The sequence below is a fragment of the Meira miltonrushii genome (assembly GCF_003144205.1).
Source record: "Meira miltonrushii strain MCA 3882 unplaced genomic scaffold FA14scaffold_5, whole genome shotgun sequence".
Lineage (NCBI taxonomy): Eukaryota > Fungi > Basidiomycota > Exobasidiomycetes > Exobasidiales > Brachybasidiaceae > Meira > Meira miltonrushii.
This window is the reverse complement of record NW_020289947.1, coordinates 521,329-544,586: the sequence shown is the minus strand read 5'-3', so window position 1 is coordinate 544,586 and position 23,258 is coordinate 521,329. Positions and strand designations below refer to the sequence as shown.

Sequence of the window (23,258 nt, the reverse complement as noted above, 5' to 3'; positions counted from 1 at the left end):
CGCAATCGATCATCTTTCCCTTGTGATTGTGAGATTAATTGGATATGATATCCATCGGGATCGGCAATTGCTGCAAAACCTCTTGCATTACTACCATCTTCTACAATCGTCACCCCGAGTGATTCCATTCGATTTTTCGCTTGTTCAACATCAGGCACTGAAACGGAAAAGTGTGTGAAACCTGGACCATCATTGCTTATCTTGAAAGAGTCATCAGTTTCGGATCCATATACATGAATGAGCTGCAGCATGCCTTGTCGTGCACCGAAATAGATGTCTTCGTCTGGCATTCCGCTGTCTGCCCTTGATACCGCACCTGGAAAACTGAGAAAGTACATCGAATATTCTCCTTCTGATTCGCTATGTTTGATCATTTCCATTCCAAGGATCTCTTGATAAAAATGCAAGCTTCTTTCTGCATCCTTTATTTGCAATGCTGAAGAATGAAAACCATATCCTAATCCTGCACCAGTACGAGAAGGTCCTTCACCCGTTGATGTTTCCTTTCTTTGTGATTGATGATGATGATGTGGAAGTGTATTTCTCGGACTTGCACCATTCAATGTTAATCGTTTCTTGCCTGCTTCCATCATCGCTGCTAAACTGAGATCGGGAAATGCACTACTTCCTTCCTCTCCTTCTTTGTGAGCAGGTGAGGAGGATTGTTGTTCTTTAGGAGACTGTCCTACCACACCAGGACTTGAAAGACCTGAAAGTCCTTTGCGTTTGAATAAACCCATCATCTCTGATAACACCCTTTTGTCCAACAGATGAAGGATGAAGGTCAACCTAGTGAGTATGCACAGCACCTTCTTCAAAGTCTGTGCGTGCCACTGTATCGGTAACAAACCTCTAAGTGTAGCGTGGGGGGTCATTTGCCGTGTCAGTGCCAGGAGCGACGACGGCGTTTATGCCTCCACGTTTAAGGGAAGAGGAACCACAGAGGTTCCTGAGAAACGAGGATTCTCCCCAACACGGGAATTGAAGCTAAAAATACGCGAGAGAAATGTTAGGAAATTCTGATCAACATTCTCGTGCCTGAACATGCGTAAAGGCGAATGGCTGAGATCACATAAATAAAGCATTATAGAAAAAGAAAGAAATCACTGAGAATAAAAATACAAAAGTCAAACCCGAATCAATAATCGCCAAAACGATCTGGCATAACCACAGGAGCAACTAAACTCCAAGAGTAAATTGCAATGCATAACCAACTGCTAACAACTCTCATCCACATGGCAGCTGCACTTCTACCGATATAAACAATCGGTGCTCCATGTTCCACAGGATCAGGTGATGGTCCTCCTAATTTGACAAATTTCCAATCGGTCAACAACATTGCCGTATAACAAGCAGCAATGGCAAAGATAAAATGGAAAAAACTATAATTGTATCGAGTTCCGTTTCGTTCATCATCAGCTTCATCTCCTCCACCGGCAACAAAGCTTCCAACATCGTCATCATCTTCGTCATCGCTATCATCCAATGCTGAGGCTGGCAGACTTCCAGCTTCTACTGCAGCACGTAAAGCTTGAATCCGAAGATCTTCTTTGCGGGTCGGTTGTTGAGTTGTAATCGCGCCTTCTTCCTCGCTCGTTCCTGCATGTGTGGCCAGTGGTCCATAACCGTTCGCCGCCCCACTTCTTCGATTTGCCTCTGCTCTCTTTTTGCCCACCAATGCTTTCGACTGCGTTGCAGCACGGCTGGTTGAATAGGCAATAGCCAGGAAAGTAAAACAAGCACCAATCACAACGGTCGTCGTCTTTGCTCCACTGCCTCGGTTACGTTGAATTGGATTACACAATTCGTCGTTCCTGTTCATCAATGCGCTCGTGATCAAATAAGTGCAATAAGCTGAAACCATACTGCTTTGTGCCAAACCACTTCGAGGATTGGCTTCTTGTACTTGAGGACTGATGCAGAGTGCGGTGATAAAGACACATAGAAGCAAGTTGAAAGTGATGAAGAACGTATTGAGTCCACAGCCTGATCCCGAAAAGTAGCCGTACAACAATCCCGTAACAGTAATCATAGTGGCGTACATTCCCAACGTACTTCCGATCAAAGTGTATTTCCAAAAAGATGATTCTGTCTCTTCCCATTTGTCCAAACATGTTTCAGACCAAGTGTGAGCAAAGTCAACCAAAAGGACCAAACCAAGAACGATGAAGACCGAAGCCAAAACCAAAGCGAAATAATTTGCCCAAACGACAAAGAATCCATTGGGAATGAAAAACATCAACACTGTCAACACTAGCCAAGCCAAAACCTTTGGTCCCCACCATCCGTTTTGAATTGCAGCTCTCTTTGTACGGGTGTCTTGTACTCCGATGAGTAGCATACCGAGAATAAAATGAAAGAGCGTTAGAGCAAACGTGATACGATGAACGGCCAAAACACCATAACAACGATCCTTATCTTTACAGTCTAATTTGAGATATTGATAACTCCAATCTTCGATCTTGTTCATTGCAAACCTTGTCAGACTTAGCCAAGCCACAAGAGCATCCAAACAAAAGATTAAACAAAAACCAACACGGGTCGCTATGCTGGATTGACAATTACATGATTTGAAGAATGCAGATGCAGCAGTTGAAGTGCAAAAGAAAGCCAAACCTGTCAAACATGATCCCACCAAAGAGGAAATCAAACCTCCTCCCAAGAATGGAATTGAAAGTGCCGCACCCATGACGAAAAGGTTGTGCGCTTTTGTAGAGGAGAGGTGTAATGTGATGATGGTAATGAAAACAAACTCCAATGCATCACTTCAGTTGCTCCTCTTGCCACTTTTGCCAAAAGGTCAATGCATGCAGGGCGTTTATCCCTTAGACCGGTCGCGCCAACGCGTGAATGGGAGACAGACAGACAAGCTTAAAATAAAAGTGTTGGTTACTTCCAGATCGTATCAATTTTGACACCTTCCATCAGAGCCGGTACTCAAGATGTCTGCCAGTAAATTTGCTGGTCTAGAAGGGGTCGATCTTGATTCTCCTGATGTCTATGAAACACACTCACCATCGCCAAAGAGTAAATCAAGAGGTTTAACAAACGAAAGAAGGTATGGATCGAGCGATAGTGATAGTGCATCTGATGAAGGTGAATATGGAGATCATGAAGGCAATCGTAGAAATCGAAAGATTGGTCAATCCGACAAAGCAGGAAATGAAATACAACAAAATAAAGGAGATATAATTAAAACTCATTTGAACGCAGAAGAGGCTGCAAAGAGATTTCGTGATGCTACTGGTGTAGAATCAAAAGGTGTTGACTTTTCATCTTCAATACAGCGACGTAAAAAGAAAGCAGATTATTATCCTCGTACTGCTGCTACGTTTGAAACAACTACATACTCTCTGGGAAGTGGCTCTGGATACAAAGCACAACAAGAGACCGAACGAGGTGAGACTCCTTGGCGTCAAGTAGGCGAGAAAGAATCTTCTCTTGACCGATTTCGACGTCTTCGATTTGAACTAGAAGAGCTAGAAAAGGAAGTCCAAGGTGAAAAGCCAGAACAATCACAATCAAAGGGCGAAGGTGACAAAGATTCTCATGAGGATCTTCTGCCTCAGCTCAAAGCGTTGCGTCAGCAATTAGCTGGACTTAATGAAAGTGGTGCAATCGGTCAAAGTGATCAGCAGAGCGATGCGATCAAAATACAGGCAGAGGCTAGAAGACTACTTCAACAATTGAGCATAGCATCAAAGGCAAAAGACGATGCAGGACAGAGAGGATCAGATGGCACACGAGAACAGACGAAAGACGATGAAGCACCCACCAGCGAGATGGTGAAATTGTCGGACCTAGATCATCGTCTAGCAGGTTTAGAATCGTTGATTGGTATTCAAGATGCATTGCAAAGCGAAGCGCAAGCCCTTCCTCGGCCACTTCTACCTTCTTTGGCTCGGATTGAGCACCTTTTGACTTTGTTGACTCAGCCTCGACATTTGGACGGAATCAGCAGACGAATCAAAGTCTTGGTATCCGAATTGGAACGGGTACATGAGGCAAGAAGAAAATTGATGATTTCCGGAGAGGAAGGAGATGTGACCCGCGGAGAAGGCACGGAGAATGGCAAGGGCGATGGACCTTCATCGATCAATCTAGCACCTGAGACATTGAAAAAGTTGGACACCGTTCTTCCCATCTTGTCAAGGGTGGATTCCATGTTACCAATCGTACCAACACTGCTTTCACGATTACAATCACTCTCATCATTGCATGCAAGTAGTGCAAATTTCGCACATGACGTCGAAGCATTACAAGGGATCCTCAAATCGTCCAATATGCAATCTCAAGAAATAAAGCAAATGCTCGGCAACCTACAATCAAGCTTAGTGGAGAATGAGCAAAGAACAAAGGATAACCTGGTCATCGTAGAGGAGCGTATAGAATCAATCACAAAAAGAATGGAAGCTTTCCGATGAGAATGCCCTTTGAGGTAATACTTTGTCATTATGTGATATCTATTAATACTATTACTCTCTTAAATTCCTATTAGCCGATGATCGTGCGTAAAATATTGAGCTCATCAGCGTTGAGATAAGGAGCCAGAGCTGAAATCAAGTCATTATTGCTGCCGATCTCCCGGAAGAATTCGATCAAGTAGGTCTGTAAGGATTAGATTCACGTCAGTACAACGATTGCACAACCATCTTAAGACGCAATCAATACTCACTCTAAAGTTCATACTCCAAATCGGATCATCGCCATATTGTTCTTTATCATGTTCGCGCAAGAGGGCGTCCAAATCATCATTGAGATCTTCTCCCAACATGTCAGACAAGAAATTCTGTCTCTTTTGCGTACTACCCTCTTTCACCGTTCCGGTATCCCATTCATCATCATCCCAATCTTCATTTTCATCATCTGAAACAGCATCTCTTTCTTCTTCAGCGGAAGATTTTGGTGGTCCGTCTGTTGCTTGACGAAATTCTCCAATCAATACTTTGATAATCTTAGCAGGAATTGGGACTTGTGTAAATTTGTCTGGCATCATTTTTGACCTCGATCGTGTTTTGATGATATTCACATCATCCGGTAATAGATCTCCATCGACATTGATGTGATCTAATTGTTCTGCGACTCCTGGTAACGTCGTTCGAGCTTTGAATAAGCCACAAAGTCCGATCGTACTAACGCGACTATGCCAAAAGCCTTGAACATTGGCAGCAAAGTCAACCCACTTTCTCGCCAGAATCTCCAAAGAAGGTTTCTGAGTTCCATCAACATCGGCAATGTTGTATGGCAACAAAAGTCCCAGAACAATCTCTAAGTGATCCTTCATTAAAAATGCCAAAGGGATCACCAAAGATTGAACGAGAGATGTGCTAGAAGATGTTGCCAAACGTGTAATCAATGCTTGACACAAACTTGGAAGTTGATCTGAAACACTTTGAGGTTGCTTGCGTAAAAGTGTCGATAACAGATCCCCAACAGCCAATCCACCACTTTCGGAGTTGTCATCTGGCGAGATCATCTTCGATACCAGCGTAAGAATCGGTTGCACGGCCGGAATACCATTCATTTGCCAAGACAGACTCTGCTCTGGAATTTTCGTAATAAGTGTTGATAAAACTGTAGCAGCACTACCGTACACTTCTCTATCCTCGATCTGCTCAACAGTGGCAAACAAGGTAGGGAAGAAGGTATTGACGATGTCTGATTGGGCTAGAACATCTTTCTTTGCACCACGAACTAAAGCAACGGCAAAATCCAATGCTCCTTCAGCCATAATACCTGAGCGATTCTTGGCGGAAGTACTTGCCAATTGCACTTCATTACGCAACAATTCACTAATAATCGGTATAGAAGCTTGGATTGTACTCAAAGCTGACTGATCTGATGGCTGTCCGGCAAATGCTTCCAATAGATCCTCAATGGCGGATTGCAAAACACGATCCATGGCTTCTTTTGCCCACGCCTTTATGGCTGCTTGCGACATCTCTCCGTACAAATGTGAGGGTATATTAGCCCCAGAATGGGCTTGACGTTGAACGGCGACTGCTTGTAGAGTCTCGATAATCAGCACCAAAACATCTTCACTTGCGTTGAGAAGCAAAGGCGCCAATCTTGCCAAGATACGAGCCGTGTATGGTTGAACAACTTCATCGTCCAAATGTCTGTGGAAATTCTTCACACATCGTACAGCAGATAACTTTGTGATTGCATCAGCATCTTCATCCTCTGCAGAAGTATCCTCCATTACGTTCACAGCTGCTTCCAAGAAGCTAGTTGCAAGATGCGTTGGCAGGATGCCTGCAAATTGTGATGCAAAGACAAAGCTTCTTCCGTACAAGAAGTGTGGCGTACCTTTTGCAATATAGGGCATCACACTCGAGCCAAACACACCTTCAACATCAAAGGTAGGCTTTTGACCGTTATCTTTTGCGTCTTCAATCTGTTCAACAATGTATTCGGCCACCCCACCGATCAACGCCAAACAAGCCTCCTCTTCTTTCCACCAACTTGCCTGTCCTGCATTGCGCAAATCTTGACCTGTATTGTGAGATAGTCGAACGGTGTTTTGCAATGAGGCAGAAACCTCGCTAGGCTTGCTCATCATTAGATCTCCCAGAATGTCTGCACATCTGCCTCGGGTAGAGTTGTTGAGTGCGCCCAACTCATCATCCTCTCCTGCTGCCACAAATTCAGAGACATTCGCCAGCCATTCTTCTTCCTCTCCGGTAGTGATGCGGGAATACGAACACAAAAGAGGAATAAATGTGTTCAGCACATCCATGTTTGAGGTGTCTTTACTCTTCTGTAAAATGACTCCAAAGAAATCAATAATCTTTGCGGCAAGATTTGATGGGGTAGCAAAGAATGTCAGATCTCTCGTGCCCTCTATTTCATCTGGGGCAGAAATGTGATATTCTTGAAAAGGACGTTGTAGAGTTGTAAGACTTGATAGCGCCTGCGACTGAAGTGCTATTAGGCGTGGTTTGAAGTGCGAGCCAAAGTGGGTAGCAGTGATGAGTGTTTGCCATGCCTGTGCTTGTAATGCCAATTCCTCTCCTGCTCTTTGCGGAAAGGTGCCATTGCTACCTTGACTGAAAGCTGCAATGATTTGTGCTGGATCAGGCTTGAGAATATTTTCCAAATGGCTTAGCCATTTTGGCAACATATCTTGCGCAACAGTCTTTGCTGCATCTGGGTATTGCTCTTTTACCATCCATAACGTCTCTAGGGTTTGATTCAGAATGCTGACACAGTGACAACGAATTTGAGCAGAGTATGCACCTTGACTGCTTAAGATACGCTCCAGATCAGGGAACAGCTCCCGCGTGATTGACATTAGGCTTGTTTCGTCCATCGAAGAATAAAACCATTCATCCAAGAAAGCCAAAGCACTTTCGACAGCGTAACTGCTTTCCTTTGCTTGACCCTGTGCTTGTAATAAAGACTGGACTTTTGGTAAGAGATCGGGAAATTCATCAGGCCAATCACAAGATGCGATACTGATCAACGCTTTGAGAATGGGCCCTCTAAGTTTGGTTTCCTGAAGTGCAAGTCCACTCAAAAGTGCTTCTCGGATAGGCGGTTTCTGGTCTACGGACAAAGCTACCGTTTCAACTTTATCGCCTACCGTTTGTTGAAAGCCCTCGAATTCAGCAAAGAATGGACTCCACCTTTCTTTGATCCACTTGCTCAGGTTGACAGCAGCTGCCTGTCTGATTGAAAGTGGTCCATCTGCAAATACGATCTTGATCAATGCCATTCCAGCTGAAGGATGAGGATGTAACACTTCACGTAGATGCTTTTCAGCTGCTTTGATCGTTTCTACGTTTGGCTCTAATGTGCCACGAAAAGCGGCAATGAACTGTTCCTCCATCTCTGCCCAACTCTTAAGACTCCGTTCGTTGCCGTTTCGAGAATGATCAAGGTGACGTTTGTACAATTTTGGAAGAAATGAATGAACGCACGCATTTAAACTTTTTTAAAACAAAGTGTTGCTTGCAATAAAACAGCAACTTAACGCGTGTACATTTACGCGTTAGACATCAGTTGCTTCCCGCACCTCTTCGGCGCCTTGTTTCATCTTTGAAAGATCCTTCATCTATTCTACAATGCTCTTTCCATCAGGAAACCATCGCAATCGAACCAACTAATCGGAAAAATTAAAGGTCTGTGAGCCCCCTGCAATGAAAATAGACAGGTGCCATCAGATGATATCGGCGAGATGAATGAGATAATACCCAGTGTCGAAGAGATTACCCTTCTAGTCTGGACCTTATCAGTAATCTGAATATGTTCCATCACAGAATCCGCTACAGAATCTCATCTGCTTTGTATAGCATCGATCTAGCTTCAATTTTTCCGTAAACAAGTAGTCTTGCCTCACATTCGAAAGTACATGTCAGAAGAATCAATTCGATTTACCACATTTTGCTCGGTACATATTATTCTTCCTCGCCTCCGTGTAAACGATGACCTTCCTTTGAATTGAGGAACTCGTTGCGTGCTCTACCCCAAGAGTAAATCCCATAGCCTGTGAATGAATGAAAAAAATGTTTGTGGTTAGTGCTCATGTTCCTGATTGAAAAAAGATTGTAATACAATGATCATTCACCTAAAGCGAAAGGGATTGCAAAATATGGTGCTTGTTGCAAGATTCTTTTGTAACCAAAAAAGATATAATTTTGCAAAGCGCCTCTCATTGGATTTTGTTGAAAAGGCGAAGTAGTATATTGAGAAATACCTTTTTGTTTTGGTCCACCCATTGTTCCCCACCATCCGTAATATTTATGCCCTGTTGGCATTCCACTTTGCAAGATTTGTGTCGGTCTCATCATTTCGGGTGTTCGAGCTAATGCAAAAGTGAGTGATGGGGATGTTGATCAATCTTTCTGATTTCTGATTTGTGGCTCTTTGCGTACGGACACGCTTACAGGAATGAATAGAGAAGTGTTGCTTGGAACAAATCAGTAACTTATGTAGAACGGGCTATGCACTCGGAAGCAAATCAAGCAGGGGGAATCGAAAGCATTACGAAAAGAAAGGCGGCCACTACAAACATGCTCGAGCTGTAATCAAACTACATTTGAACAAGAAAGGGAATTTAATTTATGTATGCAAGACCAAAGAACTTTACGCAACCCAAACAATGACATTGGAACCAAGCCGGTGGTGCGCATTGCGCACTTAAATAGGACTTAAAAGGACTTAAGCCATAAAAACTGCCACTAATGCAATTAGCCCATATTTCTTCGACTTTAACCGCGTGTACACGTTTATCCATTAGATACCCGTTGCTTCTCGCACCTCTTTGACACTTTATTTCATGTGTGGTAGGATACTTCCTTTACTCCCTTCATTCTACAGTGCTCTTTCCATCATACAATCATCGCGATCAAATCAGTCGAAGAACAATGCTAAAGTAGAGTAAAGCAAAGTCTGTGAGCTCACTGCGATGGAAATGGAGAGGTGCCACCAAATGATATCAACGAAATGAGTAGGACAATACGCAGTCCAGGGAAGACTAACCTGCACTTTATCGGTATCTTGAACTTCTCTTCCTTCACAAAGTAGCTTCTTCACAAGATCCGCTACATTACCTCACCTACTTTGTGTAGCATCATTTCAACTTCAGTATCCCCACCCCACCATTCAAACTACAGTTCAGAGGAATCGATTCGAATTTAGGCATTATGATCGGTACAGATTACTCTTCTTCACCACCGTGTAGGCGATGTCCTTCCTTTGAGTTGAGGAATTCGTTGCGGGATCTGCCCCAAGAGTAAATTCCGTAACCTGTAAATGAGAGAGGTGAGCAAGGATTGTTCAATGTTAGTCATCCTCTTCCTGGCTGGTGAATTGCTATTCAATGACCACTTACCTAAAGCGAAAGGAATTGCAAAGTAAGGTGCTTGTTGCAAAATTCTCTTGTAACCATAAAAGACATAGTTACGCAAAGCGCCTGCCATTGCATTTTGTTGGAAAGGTGAAATGGAATATTGATAAACACCTTTTTGCTTTGGTCCTCCCATACTTCCCCACCAACCCATATATTTGTCCCCTGTGGGCATTCCACTTTGCACGATTTGTGTCGGTCTCATGATGTTGAGTATTCGAGCCAATGAAAAGGTGAATGATGGTGATGACGATCAATTCTTCCGATTTCACTTTGTATGCTTACTTACTTACGCCCACGCCTTACTTGTTGTAAATTGTTGCCGCCCAATCATTGATTCCGATTATGCGCGCGTTTGAATGTGTATTGAAATATCACGTGTATGCTAGAGGTCTGTTCAATCAATTCGCGGGTATCGGAATTGTGGAGTTCGAGAAGTCCAGAATTTGAAGTTACTCCTCTCGACCATCAATTGTAGAAAAAGGCAACGATGTCAGAGGTATCAAACGCGGGTCCCTCATCACAGGTAGCCTCAACATCCAATAATGTCCGCTCTTTGACGTCTAAGCCGGCTCGCAAACAAGTCACACATCGTGAAGTGGAGAACATTCGTCAATCGACAGACAAAGCAAATCAAAGTGGAATAACATACAATATTTGGTATAATAAATACTCTGGAGGTGAATATGATGATGGCAAAACCCAGAATGTTAAATCATCAACAAGAGTAAAGATTGCCAAAGATGCCGGCTATACAAGGGCAAATCGGAATGGCGGTGCATTTGTATGCCTGTTCTTTGCGAGAGGCTATTGTCCCAACGGTCAAGATTGTACGTTTCTGCATATGCTGCCGGTAGATGTTCCCGATCAAGGTCATGATGTATTTGGAAGGGAAAAGCATGGTGACTTTAGAGATGATATGGGAGGTGTTGGATCTATTCAGCGTGTAAATCGAACATTGTATGTCGGACACATACACGAAGAATCCAATGATATGTCAAGCAGGCAACAACAACAGCAACAACGTCAAAAACATGCAAATGGCGATCGAAAGGATACCAAATGGAACGCATTCAGCGAAAGTGGAGGAAAAGGCTGGGATCGATCTCAACCAAAAAATCAAATGAGTCCTACTGAAAAAGTACTCTTTCGACATTTCAGTGAATTCGGTGATTTGGAACGTATTCGAGTTTTGCATTCTCGTGGTTGTGGTTTTGTGACATATAAACGTGAAGTAGACGCTCAATTTGCTAAAGAGGCCATGATGCATCAATCACTCGATCATAATGAATGTATCAATCTTCGATGGGCAACGGACGATCCCAATCTGGGAGCACAAAAGCGGGATAGACTTGAACGGGAACGAGAGGGAATGCAGGCTATCAAAGCGAATATATCTGAAGAAGCAAGACGAGCCGGTCAAAGCCTCTTGGAGCTCGAGCAAGCCGCGACGCTGGAAGGTTATGATGATGAAGAAGCTGGCGATCCAAAGAGACTACGCATTGAAGCCTCAGAAGAAGGAGAGAATGATAATGGTATGAATGGAGTGAGCGAAGAGGAATATCAGCAATTGCTGGAAGAAAACAAGCGGAATTGGGAAAAGATTGAACAAGAAGATGCTGAACTTCAAGCAAAAGCTGTGGCGGAAATTGAAGCGGCAGAAGAGGCAGCTGCAAACGTATCCAGTAATGGAGATAGCGCCATCCTCCCCAATGAAACCGACAAGGAGAACGGGCTGTTTGATAAGAAAGCTTTAGAAGCATTACACGCTCTTCGCAAGAAACAGCAACCCACACCTGCTGCCTTGCCATCCAAATCAGCGCTCACCGGTCTTGCAGATTATGGAAGCGATAGCGATTGAATTTAGCGGAATGAAGATACCCTATGCGATTGTACAATGAGATCGTTAAGACAATGTATTTTACTGAAGTATGAAGCAACAAAAAGTTTTGTGTGATATAAAACAAATAAACAAAACCGTAACAATTAACAAGCTGTAAAAGAATCGTAACATTTCGACACAGTCGTAATAAGTAAGATTATTAAACAAAATTTTTTGGTTTTAATAGTCAGCAATAAAAGGACCATGTGTTGCTGCCGTTGGAAGACCGCTATTACGTGGAGAAAAGTTTGGAATCTTGTATCCGTTGAAAGGGTTGGAAAAGGTCGTCACTTCTTCTGTCGGAGACACAGACAAGGCTGAAACAGGCGTCGGTGCTTGATTTTGTTGCTGTTGATTTGATTGTTGAGCGGGTGTATTCATTGTAGAAAAAATGTTTGGAACGTTAAATCTGGGCATGGAAGAATCATTGCTTCGTACGGAAAGATCACCCTGCTTCTCCGTTGCTTGCAGAGCTTGTCCATTTTGTTGGGCTGGAGAAGCTAATGGAGGTAAAGTATGATCCATATCAGGTCCTAGCCACATGGACGATAAGATCGGCACTTGAGCCGATCCTCTTCGCATGCCCACATTCCCAAAATACTGATTAGACGGAGGTTGATAAGCTTGATCTTCCATTGTATTTTGATCAATCATCCTTCTTTCTCCTTCTCCATATTCGTTTGTGGAAGCATTGGTCGTTGTGTCACTACCAGAAGGATGCGAAGCTGGAATGGAATATTGCATAGGATTGTGCGGGAATCCTGCCGTTGTATTCGTGATTCCATCCAAGAGCATTATCTCATTATGCAGTACATCGTCCCATAACTTCGAATCGGGACTTGCTCTAGCATATTGAGCGTTGTCCATCAAAACTCGGGGATCGCTTGCATATCTATCCATGACATTAATTGCAGATCGAAACGTATTTTGAATATCGGTAGGACCCTGTTCGGGAACAATCACCATATTGCCGCTACTTGGAACGCCGGATGGATAAGTGGATGGATCAAAGCGAAAATTTGGCTGATTTGTCTGTGGAAAATTGTTGAATTGAGTGGATTCGCTCAAGCTTTGAGGCTGATTATAAAGGCTCTCGTGATCTCGCATTCGTTTTGTAAGCTGAGATGTCATCGTTCTGCAGAACTCCTTGGCTGAAGCGGTCACTGTGCCACCAAAATTGCAATTGCTGAGCGTATCGGTGATTGTGGTGATAGATTGCAGTAAGGCCTCATCTGTAACACCCCTCAATTTCTCAGCAAAGCACAAGAAGTTGGCAATAACCAAAACGGATCCTGTATGAACGACGACATCATCATCAAGGAATTGTACGTCTGGACGACTTCTTTCGATAAGCGATTTTATGATCTTTGCTGTGTTTAGTGTGATCTCCTTCACCACAATTTTTGCTTTTTCATAGTCTGCCAGCTCTTTCTCCGTCATTTCTCTAGCCTTCTTGCCTTCAGAGGAAGATTGTTGCTTTTCAAGCGTCTTAAAGACAACATTGATGTTGCATTTGAAAGCTAGAGCGACCACACTGTAAGCGAACATTGATAATTTTGCGTTGGCAAAAATCTTTTCGTCATCGCGTTCCTTGGGCATAAATGGAAAGTATTCTTTCAGCTCTGCCATCCATTTCCTTACTTCGATGAGTACGTTGTCGCGCAGAATTGAATCATGAAGATAGCGAACATCCAAGATTTGAGCGGTAAGGCGCAGTCCCCTTAAAGAAGCGATAAAGTATGGAATGGGCGAGCTCAGGGATGATCCTCGAGGTGGCATGACATCGAATGAAACTGCAGCTGGCGTACGACCCCAACGAGCGCACATATCAATATCAGCTTTTTGAGCTGTCCACCATAAACAACGAATCAATCCAGTATAAGCAGCGTCATGTTGTAAAGTTTTCAAAACAGCTTCACGATGTAAGCCTCGATCTTGCATTGTTCTCAACACCATTCCTGTTGCCACCCAATCGATATGTGTCCGAATAAGCAAGCAAGATCGAACATTGACCGTCATCAAAAGATTTTGAATACCACCAATAGAACTGCAATGGACCAGATCGTGTGCGCCTAACTGCATCCTGGCTGTCCACCAAAGCTGAAGATTCTCATGCTCAGAAGGAACATATCTTCCTGCAGCAATGAATAATCCAAGCATAATCGAAAGCCAAACAGGATCATTTTGAAAGATATTTCGAAGAGAGCCTGTCCGTTGAGCTTTTAGTGTGTCTTTGCATAGGATTGGCCATGAAGGTTGTACAAGTCTGAAGTAGACATTAAATAACTGCTCTTCACGTTCACGAGAAGGCCAGTAAAGTGGAATGTTGGCTGCAGAAAAAGGCTCGACTAGAAGGTTGTTTTGGCTTCCAGAACGATTTGGCGCGCAAACTTGTTGTTGGATGGCATCCACAGAGCCGGTGCGATTAGAAAAGACATTGTGGCTTTTTCCCATCATTGTTTTCCCTAATTGAATAGCGGCCATGCACCATCCCATACTTGTTGTGAAATCACCATTCTCTTGACGTTCTAGGCGGAAAGATGTGTGAAGGTCAAATAAATTGCCATTCTTTCCGCCATGCTCATTTGCATGCTTTTGTGAGATGGTCAAGCTTTGATTGACATTCTTTGTCAAGAAGAAAAAGTCATCGGCATCGCTGTTGATTGAATCACGATGACCCGCCGGTTCGCCTGATGGACCATACGGAAGTGGCAAAGCAGGCCCATCCGCCTTTGCACCGTTTGCTCCATCGAGTTGGGAGGTCGAATTAGATTTGATTTGTTTTCCGCTTCGTAATGCCTCGTTCTCTGCTTCCAGTGTTTCAATCTGTCGTTGCAATAGCTTAACAGCTCCCTTGGATGGTCTTCCAGTCACTGTCAATGTTGTGTACACGCAATCTCTTTTGCGCGTTGAACATGCTCTGCAAGGCTGTCTGCCGTCACAAGCTATCTTTTTCTTTCTGCATCCTTCACAGGCTCTTCCTGTCCGACTGTTCCTATTCGTGCGTTTTTGTGTAGGTCCTTTGACCTTCTGCCCAGCTTCGTCCATGCATTCATCGCCATCATTTGATGAAGTGAGCTCATTCGGAGATTTTGATGGACTTTGCTCCACGCCAGGGTACCCAGAACTATGTTCCATCTTTATCATCATGAGTGGCAAATGCAATGGTCAGAGTCAGCAAACGAAGATGAAAATGACAATCTGATCGATCAAGAGATGGAGGAAAAGAAGTGCATTAAAGATACCAAAAAAGGCACAGTAAGCGAAGAGAATTGATTGCTCGATTTTATACAATTTGCGTAAAATCTGGACGAGGCGGTGGAGAGAATGAATGCGTTGTGTAAAGGGAAGAGGTATAAGATGAGTGGAAGTGCCCGAAGCCACTTTCGTCGAAGAAATGCAATTTCACTCCGAAATTTGGTTCTCTTGGCTACCGTGCCTTGGTCATCGTTGATGGTTTTTTTTTTGCTTAATGTCAAAATTGCAAATTAATCAAATTATGTACGCTCCAATCCCACCGGAAACCTGTATCCGTTTGTAATATCTTGACGTGAACCTTTTGCACATCACGGCAACTACGGTCTCGGAATCTGGGTGGAAGAGCACCACACTTCTTCCTTGGCAAAAGGCACACGCAAATAATCTCAATTTACGCCTTTACGAGCTATACACTCCAATTCTCCTTCAACTTCCTGCGTATCGTCATCTTGCTTGCCGTATCGAGGGACGCCATAAATTGGAATTCAGTTTTTTAATTGCTTCCCAGAATTGCACTCTTTGTCAAGCTTGAAGTATGGCTCGATCGCGACGGAAGTGATGTTGAGCTCATTTCATTTCACGGCGCCGAGTAGGTGGCTTTCATCGCTTTTTTGACTGATTTTATGGCTTGAATCGCGTTAGAGATTATTTTCCCCAATAATGAAGAACAAAGGGCGAATGATCTTGACTCATTCCGAAATGGGCAATACGCAAACTTCCATGGACATATGGATACCGTGCACTGCCTTTCGTACGAGGAATGAAAGTCCGAGACGAGATGGCAATCAAGAAAAGAGTCAGGGTGATTGCCGGATTCCGCTTTCCTTTGCCAGCACACAGATGGACAGACAACACGTGAAGAAGCGGTCACCGTGTTGGCCAAGATTCTGTCAGCATTACGGGTCTTACGGATGTTCCCCTTTTCTTTCGCGACGTGTTGTAATCGTCAAATCTCCGAAAATGTATTTTTTATCAATAGAACTCATTTCAACCTCGGACATTAAATTTGTAGTCAAATTCAGGATAAAATGGTTGTCATGGCATAGATGCATTTATTCTTACCTTCAGACCATATCATCGTCGAGTAAGACGATTCATCTCCTCATGGCATATTATGCACCTCCAGCTGCATCGCCCTGGTCAGGGGCTTGTGCATGGTCAGGATGTCAACCTCAACCAGCACCATCGCCACCACCGCCGCCACCTCCTCAACCAGCACCAGTAGTGAATTATTACTATCCTCAACCTGTATCACCGCCACCCCCACCGGTCATATTACAAGCACCTCCTCCAGCACCTCCACCGCCGCCACCTCAACCGCCAATGATGTATTATCCTCCACAACCGCCTGCTCCAATCTATCACAGCCCTACTCCAAGTCCTATGGACATTCATCCATTGATCTTGGTCGTTTTATGTTTGATCATTTTGAAGATGTGTTATCCAGACTTTTACAGGGTGAGCACCGTTTTCATTTTAGAAAATGTCGTTTTGCTAATCTCTTTTTTTTGGAATATTATAGATCATGCAATGCTTGCCAAATCCATGTCCACCGCCCGTGGTAGTGGCTGCCCCACCTCCTCCGGCCCCAGCGCCTGCACCTGCACCACCACCACCTCCTCCCGCTCCTGCTCCCAAACCGGCTGAAGAGAAAAAACCTCAACAGCCACAAGAACCAAAGAAGGGAGGTGGCGAGCAAAAGCAACAGCAACAACAGCAACAACCGAAAAAGGAAGAAAAGAAAGAAGAGAAGAAAGAGGAAAAGAAGGAGGAAAAGAAAGAAGAGAAGAAGGAAGAAAAGAAAGAGGAGAAAAAGAAGGAAGAGAAAAAGCCACAGGAGAAGAAAGAGGAGAAGAAAGAAGAAAAGAAAGAGGAGAAAAAGGAAGAGAAAAAGGAAGAGAAGAAGGAAGAGAAAAAGGAAGAGGAGAAGAAAGAAGAAGTCAAAGAAGAGAAAAAGGTCGAGGTCGTAGAGGAAAAGAAGGTAGAGGTCGTGGAAGAGAAAAAAGTAGAAGTCGTAGAGGAAAAGAAGGAAGAAGAAAAGAAGGAGGAAGTAAAGGCGCCCGAACCAGTCATCTTGCGGCCTGTGAGTACTTATAGAAGAAAGCAAAAGAATCTAGCCTGCCGCTGGTGACCTGAACGGCAACCAGAAGTTGAATGTGATTCTTCACACTCAAATTCGGTTAAGAAAGGGTAACGATCTCAACATTTATCTCATGTCTAGAAGTTTGTTGACATGCTGACCTTGGTTTTCATCCGGTTACAGTCTTGCAACTTTTTTGCTGGTCAACGTGTTTGGGTGTGAGTATATTCAGCGCACACAAAGGAAACAAGAAAGATACTAATGTTGAGAACTTGATCTTCTTCACAGGTCTCAGAATGGTGGCAGATGGTGGGGCGTGAGTATGCTGGAAGTCAAACAAAATGCAATCTGAAAAGCTGATTTCGTATTCACTTTGAACAGGTACTTATCCTCGATCGCGGCGGAGGCAATTGGTACGGTCACAAAATCGTTTATGCTGGACAAAAGAAATGTCGACCCGAATTGGCAACGGTGCCATTTTTTGCAACGGAAGAAGAGTAAGTATTACTGAGATATCTGATATAGTGTTATCAATTCTAAACAGATTTTATCGTCGTAGATTGCAGATGCGTTTGGAAAATTTTGGTCCTGAAAAGGAACCGCAGTGGGTCAACAGAACAATCATTTGTGGTTGTCCGTGAGGAAGCTGCACAAAACAAGCCAAAAAAGCTCAATTAAATTAATGTTGCTATTCAATTTTCCTCAATATATCACGATCTAGAAGAACAAGAATTTCATTTGTAAATATTTTGTACATGTTTTCCAGCAATTTTGATTCACTTTGTATTTTTCTCGGACCGCAATTTCGTGCGAAAGTTCTGCAAAAAAAGCACAAATAATTCAAACTCCGAAAAACAGTGATTCCCGGCAAATAGACAAAAGATGAACGCAAATTGTTGTTGTTCTATGCGCTTGTCTGTTTGCATGAAAGGCTCAGCAAGTACAAAAATCAAACAGCCACTTCTTTCATAGGCTTTCACCGTACCACCATCCCACAATGGCTTTCTTTGGTCCACCTGCTGGCTTATCATCTTGGTCAGGAGCATGTATGTGGTCAGGATGTCAAGCTCCAGCACCACAGTACTATCCTCCCCCACCAGCTCCGCCTGCACAGTACTATCCCCCTCAGCCACCTTCACCGCAATACACCAGCTCTAGCTCATTTGAGATGCATCCTATCTTTTGGGTCTTTATATGCTTTGTCGCTTTCAAACTGTGCTACTCAGATTTCTATCGGGTGAGTGTACATCAGATGTGTTCTTAATTGTCATAGTAAGAGCTAAGCAATTCACACTTCAATCCATCCAGGTTGTTCAATGCTTGCCAAACCCGTATCCAGTCCAGTATGTTGCTGCGCCTGCCGCAAACACACAAGCGAATCAAAATCAGCAAAAGAATGAGAGCAAGAAAGATGGTAGCCAAAATCAACAGGGCAAGAAAGATGGTAAAGACCAGAAGCAGAAAGAAGATGAAAAGTCAAAAGACGAAAAATCGAAGGACAGCAAACAAAAAGACGATAAGTCAAAGGACAATGAACAGAAAGACGAAAAGTCAAAAGACAACAAACAAAAAGACGACAAAAGCAATACGGTCATTGTACGTCCGGTAAGTAGGAGAAGGAGTAACCTTGCATTATGCTGGTGAAGTACATCTCTCGCAGTCGAATTGGTAAATGTCATTAGTCAGCGTGATACATGAACTTACTAACGAGCTGACCAAATTATCTTCTCCGAACAGTCTTGCAAGTACTTTGCCGGTCAGCGTATCTGGGTGTGAGTATTTGTACAAAATCAGAATACTTGGACTTGTTACTAAGCACGGTTTGGTCTTCCATCTGCAGCACAGAGAATGGTGTAAGATGGTGGGGTGTACGTAAAAGAATTTGAGAACAACACGGGGAAGGACGATATACTCATGCTTTCACTTCCCACAGATTCTTGTCCTTGATCGTGGCGAAGGCAATTGGTACGGACACAAAGTCGTATATGGTGGAAAGCGTCACGGAAGACCAGAGCTACAAACTGTACCTTTCTTTGCAAAGGAATCTGAGTGAGTGGTGTTAGTCCCGTTCTATCTTCAAATGCTGACTCATCATCCCATGCCTACCCAAGATTGGAAATTCGATCGGAGAACTTCGGAGCGGCGAAAGAACCGCAATATGTGAACAGGACTATCATCTGTGGCTGTCCGTGATTTCAGATTCTATTTTCATATGTATGTTTGCAATACGAGGCCCTACTCAGGGCCCGCCTTCCATTTTTTGCATTGATATATAAGGGTGGTAGGATATGAATACATGACACGACAAGAGAATTTTATATTTATGAGAAAACAAAATGAAAAGGCAAAGATTTCTTTCAGTACAAACGACATGCCAATCCCATCGACATGAGTTCTTGGAATAACAATTTGGCCGCATAAGGAATTTTGACTGTGCTTACACCTGTTCTCTTTTTGCAAGAACGACATTCGAATTGATTTTTCTTCAAATAAGCGATTGCCGTCAAACCACAATTATCGCAAACGTGAAGTTGGTATGCATCAGAAGCATCATACATACGTTCTTTCAAGAATGCAGCGATACCGTGTGAAATCATACAATCACGTTCCATTTCTCCGAATCGGAGACCACCACCACGCGAACGACCTTCGACGGGTTGTCGAGTTAAGATTTGCACTGGTCCACGGGCACGAGAATGGATTTTGTCATCTACCATGTGCTTCAAACGTTGATAGTAGGTTGGACCCAAAAATACCTGTGCTTGAAGCTTTTGTCCTGTATGTCCATTATACATCACTTCAAATCCACGACTTTGGAATCCCAATCGAGCCAATTGTTGACTGACAGATTCTACAGTCAAATCAGAGAAAGGAGTTGCGTCACCTTCTTGACCAGAAAGAGCACCTACTTTACTCAACAAACATTCGACTAAATGTCCGATTGTCATACGACTTGGAATAGCGTGAGGGTTGATGATAATATCAGGTGTGACTCCTTGTGAAGAGAACGGCATATCTTCTTGGCGATAAGTGATACCAATTGTACCTTTTTGACCGTGACGAGAAGCAAACTTATCACCAACTTGTGGAATACGGGTACTACGAACACGAACCTTGACAATCTTGATACCATCAGCGTTGGTCGAAAGCATGACTTCATCAACAATACCGCTTTCGGTAGATTTTAGAGGAGTACTGACATCTCTCTTTGTATGCAATTTGGTACGCAGACCCAATTCTTGACTGTCTGGAGGCAATGGCGCAGTTTTACCGATCAAGATATCTTCACCGGAAACACGAGTTCCTGGAGCCGGAAGACCGTCTTCTTCGATCTTTTCGTATTTTCCAGGCCTCATTCGGATTGCTGTAACTGGTGATGGTTTCTCGATTTCCTCCAATGACATCATTGCAGTCTTCTTCTCCATCTCAAAGTACGTCTTTGTGTACAGGGAACGGAACAAGCCTCGATCGATCGACGATTGATTCATAATGACGGAATCTTCTTGATTGTATCCACTGTAACACAGAATTGCAACTATTGCGTTTTGTCCAGCCGGCAATTCTCTGAAACGAAGATAATTCATCGAACGTGTGGCAGCAAGAGGTTTTTGAGGATAGTAAAGCGTATTGGCCATTGTATCAAAGCGTCTGTCAAAGTTCGTCAAATAGATTCCCATAGCCTGTTTACCCATCGCACTTTGGTACGTATTACGAGGACTTTGATTGTGGTCGGGGAAGGGAACAATGGAAGCACAAACACCAAGAATCATTGCAGCGTGCATTTCCGTGTGTGTGAATGTATCTGGGAGCAGAGTCTGAACAGACACCAACCGTGCTGAGGGATCCGCCGACCGAGATTGATAAGTATCCGGATTGGCACGATATAGCTTCGAGTTCGACAAATCTTGAGGGCTCATACAGATCATGCAGGTCTCCTCTTCTTCTGCATCCAGTAGTTCGATCACACCTTCACGCAGCAATTCACTCCATCCAAATTGTGTGCCGTCTGGCTTGACTCCGTCTGTAATCCAATCAGCATGCTTCTGTTTAACGAGAAGGTTTTGCGTTTCCGGTTCGACAATGAATAAAGGCCTTTGCACTCGTCCGGCGTCTGTATAAACACGCAATTCCTTCTCACGAATATCATGCGTGACTGAAACTTCGTTCGAAATATCATCTCTTCTTCTCAATTCACGCAACGTTTCGATCAAGCCGGTCGCATTATCGGCTGTACCCATCCAAACACCATTAACGAATACCTTCGTTGCATGTGGATCGGCGACTTGCATATCAATCAAACTGTCCAAGCCGTATTCTTCCAAGAATTCAATGATTGGTCCACTTGGCGATCCAACCGAAACAACTGCCATCAAACTCAAATTTTTGACCAAACCACACGCTTGTCCTTCTGGTGTTTCTGCCGGACAAACCATTCCCCAATGGGTATTGTGCAATTGACGTGGCTTGGCAATCTTACCATCACGACCAATGGGGGTATTTGTACGACGCAAGTGGGACAATGTTGAAGCGTATGTGTATCTGTTCAACACTTGTGACACACCCACCTTTGTATTCATCTTCTTTTGATCACCCCAGTTACCAGTAGCCAAAGAGTATTTCAAACCATTTGTGATCGTAGACGATTTGACTGCTGAAGTTAATGTAAACTCTTTCTTGTCTTCCACACACTTTTGCAAATGGCGATAAACATCTTTGAGCAACTTGCGGAATGTCAATCTGAAAAGCGATGTCATCAAAGGACCTGCCATATCCAAACGTTTCTTACCAAAATGATCACGATCGTCGATCTCACGTCTTTGCAAAGCAGTAAGGACAAGTCTGTGAATCATGAAACCGAAAAAGTATGCTTTGCGAGTGCTGCTTCCTTCAGCAGTTGAGACGTGTGGTAACATTTCCTTTTGCAGAATGTCTTGTGCATATTGTTGACGTTTGAATCTGTTCACACCCGTTTGTGCACCACGACGACCGATGAAATCGAGAGCATGATCGCGGTCTTGAACGATGAAAGCTTCATCGATACATGGCTTCAACAATTCCAACATGGCCGTATCGTTGGAATCGTAACAAATATGTTGCAATACGTCACGATCTGGCACGACACCCAAAGCGCGGAAAACGATTACGATCGGGATGTCACTTCGAATGTAAGGCAAAGTGGCACGAATGGCATTGTTCATCGCCTTATCCTTCGCTCTGGAGAACAATTTCACTTGCATCGTACTGATCGTCTTTCCACCTTTTTCTACCGCACTTCGAATTTCTGCAAGGTACGTCACAGGTGCTGGTGGCGCTTTGGAGAAGACGTAGACGTGATTGGCTGCCATACGTTCTTGAGCAATAAGTACTTTTTCGGAACCGTTGATGACGAAGTAGCCTCCCGGATCCAATGGACACTCGTTCAACTCGTACAATTTCGATTCGTTTTGATCTTTTAGGTAACAAAAGTCGGATTGCAACATGATTGGAACTTTTCCAATAAAGATCTTTTGATCTTCAATCACGTTGTTCTCGTCTTCATCCACCCATTTTCGATCTCCGGTCACTGGATCGTAACTGTCGCTTTCGATCAATCGCCTTTGACTCATGTCCATGTAGAGAGGAGCTGAATAGGTAAGATTTCGCATACGGGCTTCTTGTGGCATCAAAGGTAATGATTGACCATCCGCTTCTGTGATTGCTGGTTTGGAGACGTAAACTTGACCCATTTCGATTTCATATCTACGTGAAATATCTCCTTCAAGACCTGTATGTTGATCACTTTGTTCTAAAGTCAAACTTTTGTTTTCATCCACAATCTCTTGTAAAGTATTTGTCATGAATTCGTTAAAACTGGAAAGTTGCTGTTGCACCAATCCACTTTCTTCAAAGAATGACGAAATGATTTCCCAAGTGCCTTGTTGTGTAATATCATCTTCGCCTCCGTACCCTTCAACATCATCTGCATACGTTCCATACCCTCCACCGTCTGCCAATCCTTCCATATACTCATCGTAGGCGTTCATTGTGCCGGCCACAACGTTTTGCCTTTGAGAGATGGTGGTTGGAAAAGGTCTTTCTTCTTAGCTGTTGTGCGCGTTCATATGCTGATTACTTTGGATTTTATTCGGAAAATACGCGGCTATTGTGCTGCGCGCGAAAAAAAGGGCAATTGCGCGTGCATGGGCTTA

General features: G+C 43.6%; 11 protein-coding genes across 11 annotated transcripts; 4 read left to right on the top strand and 7 right to left on the bottom strand.

The window, feature by feature from the left end:
• Positions 1-32: 32 nt before the first annotated feature.
• On the bottom strand, positions 33-458 carry FA14DRAFT_116397 (Glyoxalase/Bleomycin resistance protein/Dihydroxybiphenyl dioxygenase; the record flags this gene model as incomplete). Its single annotated transcript, XM_025496174.1, has 1 exon — positions 33-458. A coding segment is annotated over one exon (426 nt), but the record flags the coding sequence as incomplete, so codon positions are not given.
• A 551-nt stretch (positions 459-1,009) lies between these two features.
• On the bottom strand, positions 1,010-2,849 carry FA14DRAFT_162351 (TMS membrane protein/tumor differentially expressed protein). Its single transcript, XM_025499554.1, has one exon. It carries the CDS (start codon positions 2,468-2,470, stop codon positions 1,139-1,141), a length of 1,332 nt encoding a protein of 443 aa, XP_025352392.1. The 5' UTR covers positions 2,471-2,849; the 3' UTR covers positions 1,010-1,138.
• A 56-nt stretch (positions 2,850-2,905) lies between these two features.
• Positions 2,906-4,426, top strand: FA14DRAFT_162350 (uncharacterized protein; the record flags this gene model as incomplete). Its single annotated transcript, XM_025499553.1, has 1 exon — positions 2,906-4,426. Exon 1 carries the CDS (start codon positions 2,943-2,945, stop codon positions 4,422-4,424), a length of 1,482 nt encoding a protein of 493 aa, XP_025352391.1. The 5' UTR covers positions 2,906-2,942.
• FA14DRAFT_174935 (ARM repeat-containing protein) lies at positions 4,427-7,893 on the bottom strand. The gene is made up of 2 exons (XM_025500566.1): positions 4,676-7,893; positions 4,427-4,608 (listed from the first exon to the last, which is right to left on the bottom strand). The coding sequence occupies exons 1-2, from the start codon at positions 7,829-7,831 to the stop codon at positions 4,495-4,497; spliced, it is 3,270 nt and encodes a 1,089-aa protein (XP_025352390.1). The 5' UTR covers positions 7,832-7,893; the 3' UTR covers positions 4,427-4,494.
• Positions 7,894-8,301: 408 nt separating this feature from the next.
• On the bottom strand, positions 8,302-8,964 carry FA14DRAFT_162349 (uncharacterized protein). Its single transcript, XM_025499552.1, has 2 exons — positions 8,570-8,964; positions 8,302-8,488 (listed from the first exon to the last, which is right to left on the bottom strand). The coding sequence occupies exons 1-2, from the start codon at positions 8,718-8,720 to the stop codon at positions 8,400-8,402; spliced, it is 240 nt and encodes a 79-aa protein (XP_025352389.1). The 5' UTR covers positions 8,721-8,964; the 3' UTR covers positions 8,302-8,399.
• Positions 8,965-9,279: 315 nt separating this feature from the next.
• FA14DRAFT_150280 (putative ubiquinol-cytochrome c reductase complex 11 kDa protein) lies at positions 9,280-10,074 on the bottom strand. The gene is made up of 2 exons (XM_025497431.1): positions 9,836-10,074; positions 9,280-9,750 (listed from the first exon to the last, which is right to left on the bottom strand). The coding sequence occupies exons 1-2, from the start codon at positions 10,053-10,055 to the stop codon at positions 9,662-9,664; spliced, it is 309 nt and encodes a 102-aa protein (XP_025352388.1). The 5' UTR covers positions 10,056-10,074; the 3' UTR covers positions 9,280-9,661.
• A 245-nt stretch (positions 10,075-10,319) lies between these two features.
• FA14DRAFT_138671 (uncharacterized protein) lies at positions 10,320-11,859 on the top strand. Its single transcript, XM_025497066.1, has one exon. The coding sequence runs from the start codon at positions 10,341-10,343 to the stop codon at positions 11,709-11,711; it is 1,371 nt and encodes a 456-aa protein (XP_025352387.1). The 5' UTR covers positions 10,320-10,340; the 3' UTR covers positions 11,712-11,859.
• Positions 11,812-15,224, bottom strand: FA14DRAFT_84740 (uncharacterized protein). Its single transcript, XM_025502985.1, has one exon. The coding sequence runs from the start codon at positions 14,880-14,882 to the stop codon at positions 11,913-11,915; it is 2,970 nt and encodes a 989-aa protein (XP_025352386.1). The 5' UTR covers positions 14,883-15,224; the 3' UTR covers positions 11,812-11,912.
• Positions 15,225-16,047: 823 nt separating this feature from the next.
• Positions 16,048-17,865, top strand: FA14DRAFT_84731 (uncharacterized protein). The gene is made up of 6 exons (XM_025502984.1): positions 16,048-16,448; positions 16,513-17,073; positions 17,254-17,288; positions 17,359-17,386; positions 17,452-17,567; positions 17,630-17,865. The coding sequence occupies exons 1-6, from the start codon at positions 16,095-16,097 to the stop codon at positions 17,709-17,711; spliced, it is 1,176 nt and encodes a 391-aa protein (XP_025352385.1). The 5' UTR covers positions 16,048-16,094; the 3' UTR covers positions 17,712-17,865.
• Positions 17,866-18,067: 202 nt separating this feature from the next.
• On the top strand, positions 18,068-19,116 carry FA14DRAFT_174930 (uncharacterized protein; the record flags this gene model as incomplete). The annotated part of the gene is made up of 4 exons (XM_025500565.1): positions 18,068-18,116; positions 18,171-18,307; positions 18,379-18,675; positions 18,808-19,116. The coding sequence occupies 4 exons, from the start codon at positions 18,068-18,070 to the stop codon at positions 18,844-18,846; spliced, it is 522 nt and encodes a 173-aa protein (XP_025352384.1). The 3' UTR covers positions 18,847-19,116.
• A 5-nt stretch (positions 19,117-19,121) lies between these two features.
• Positions 19,122-23,125, bottom strand: FA14DRAFT_162347 (beta and beta-prime subunits of DNA dependent RNA-polymerase). The gene has a single exon (XM_025499551.1). The coding sequence runs from the start codon at positions 23,091-23,093 to the stop codon at positions 19,428-19,430; it is 3,666 nt and encodes a 1,221-aa protein (XP_025352383.1). The 5' UTR covers positions 23,094-23,125; the 3' UTR covers positions 19,122-19,427.
• Between the last annotated feature and the right edge of the window lie 133 nt (positions 23,126-23,258).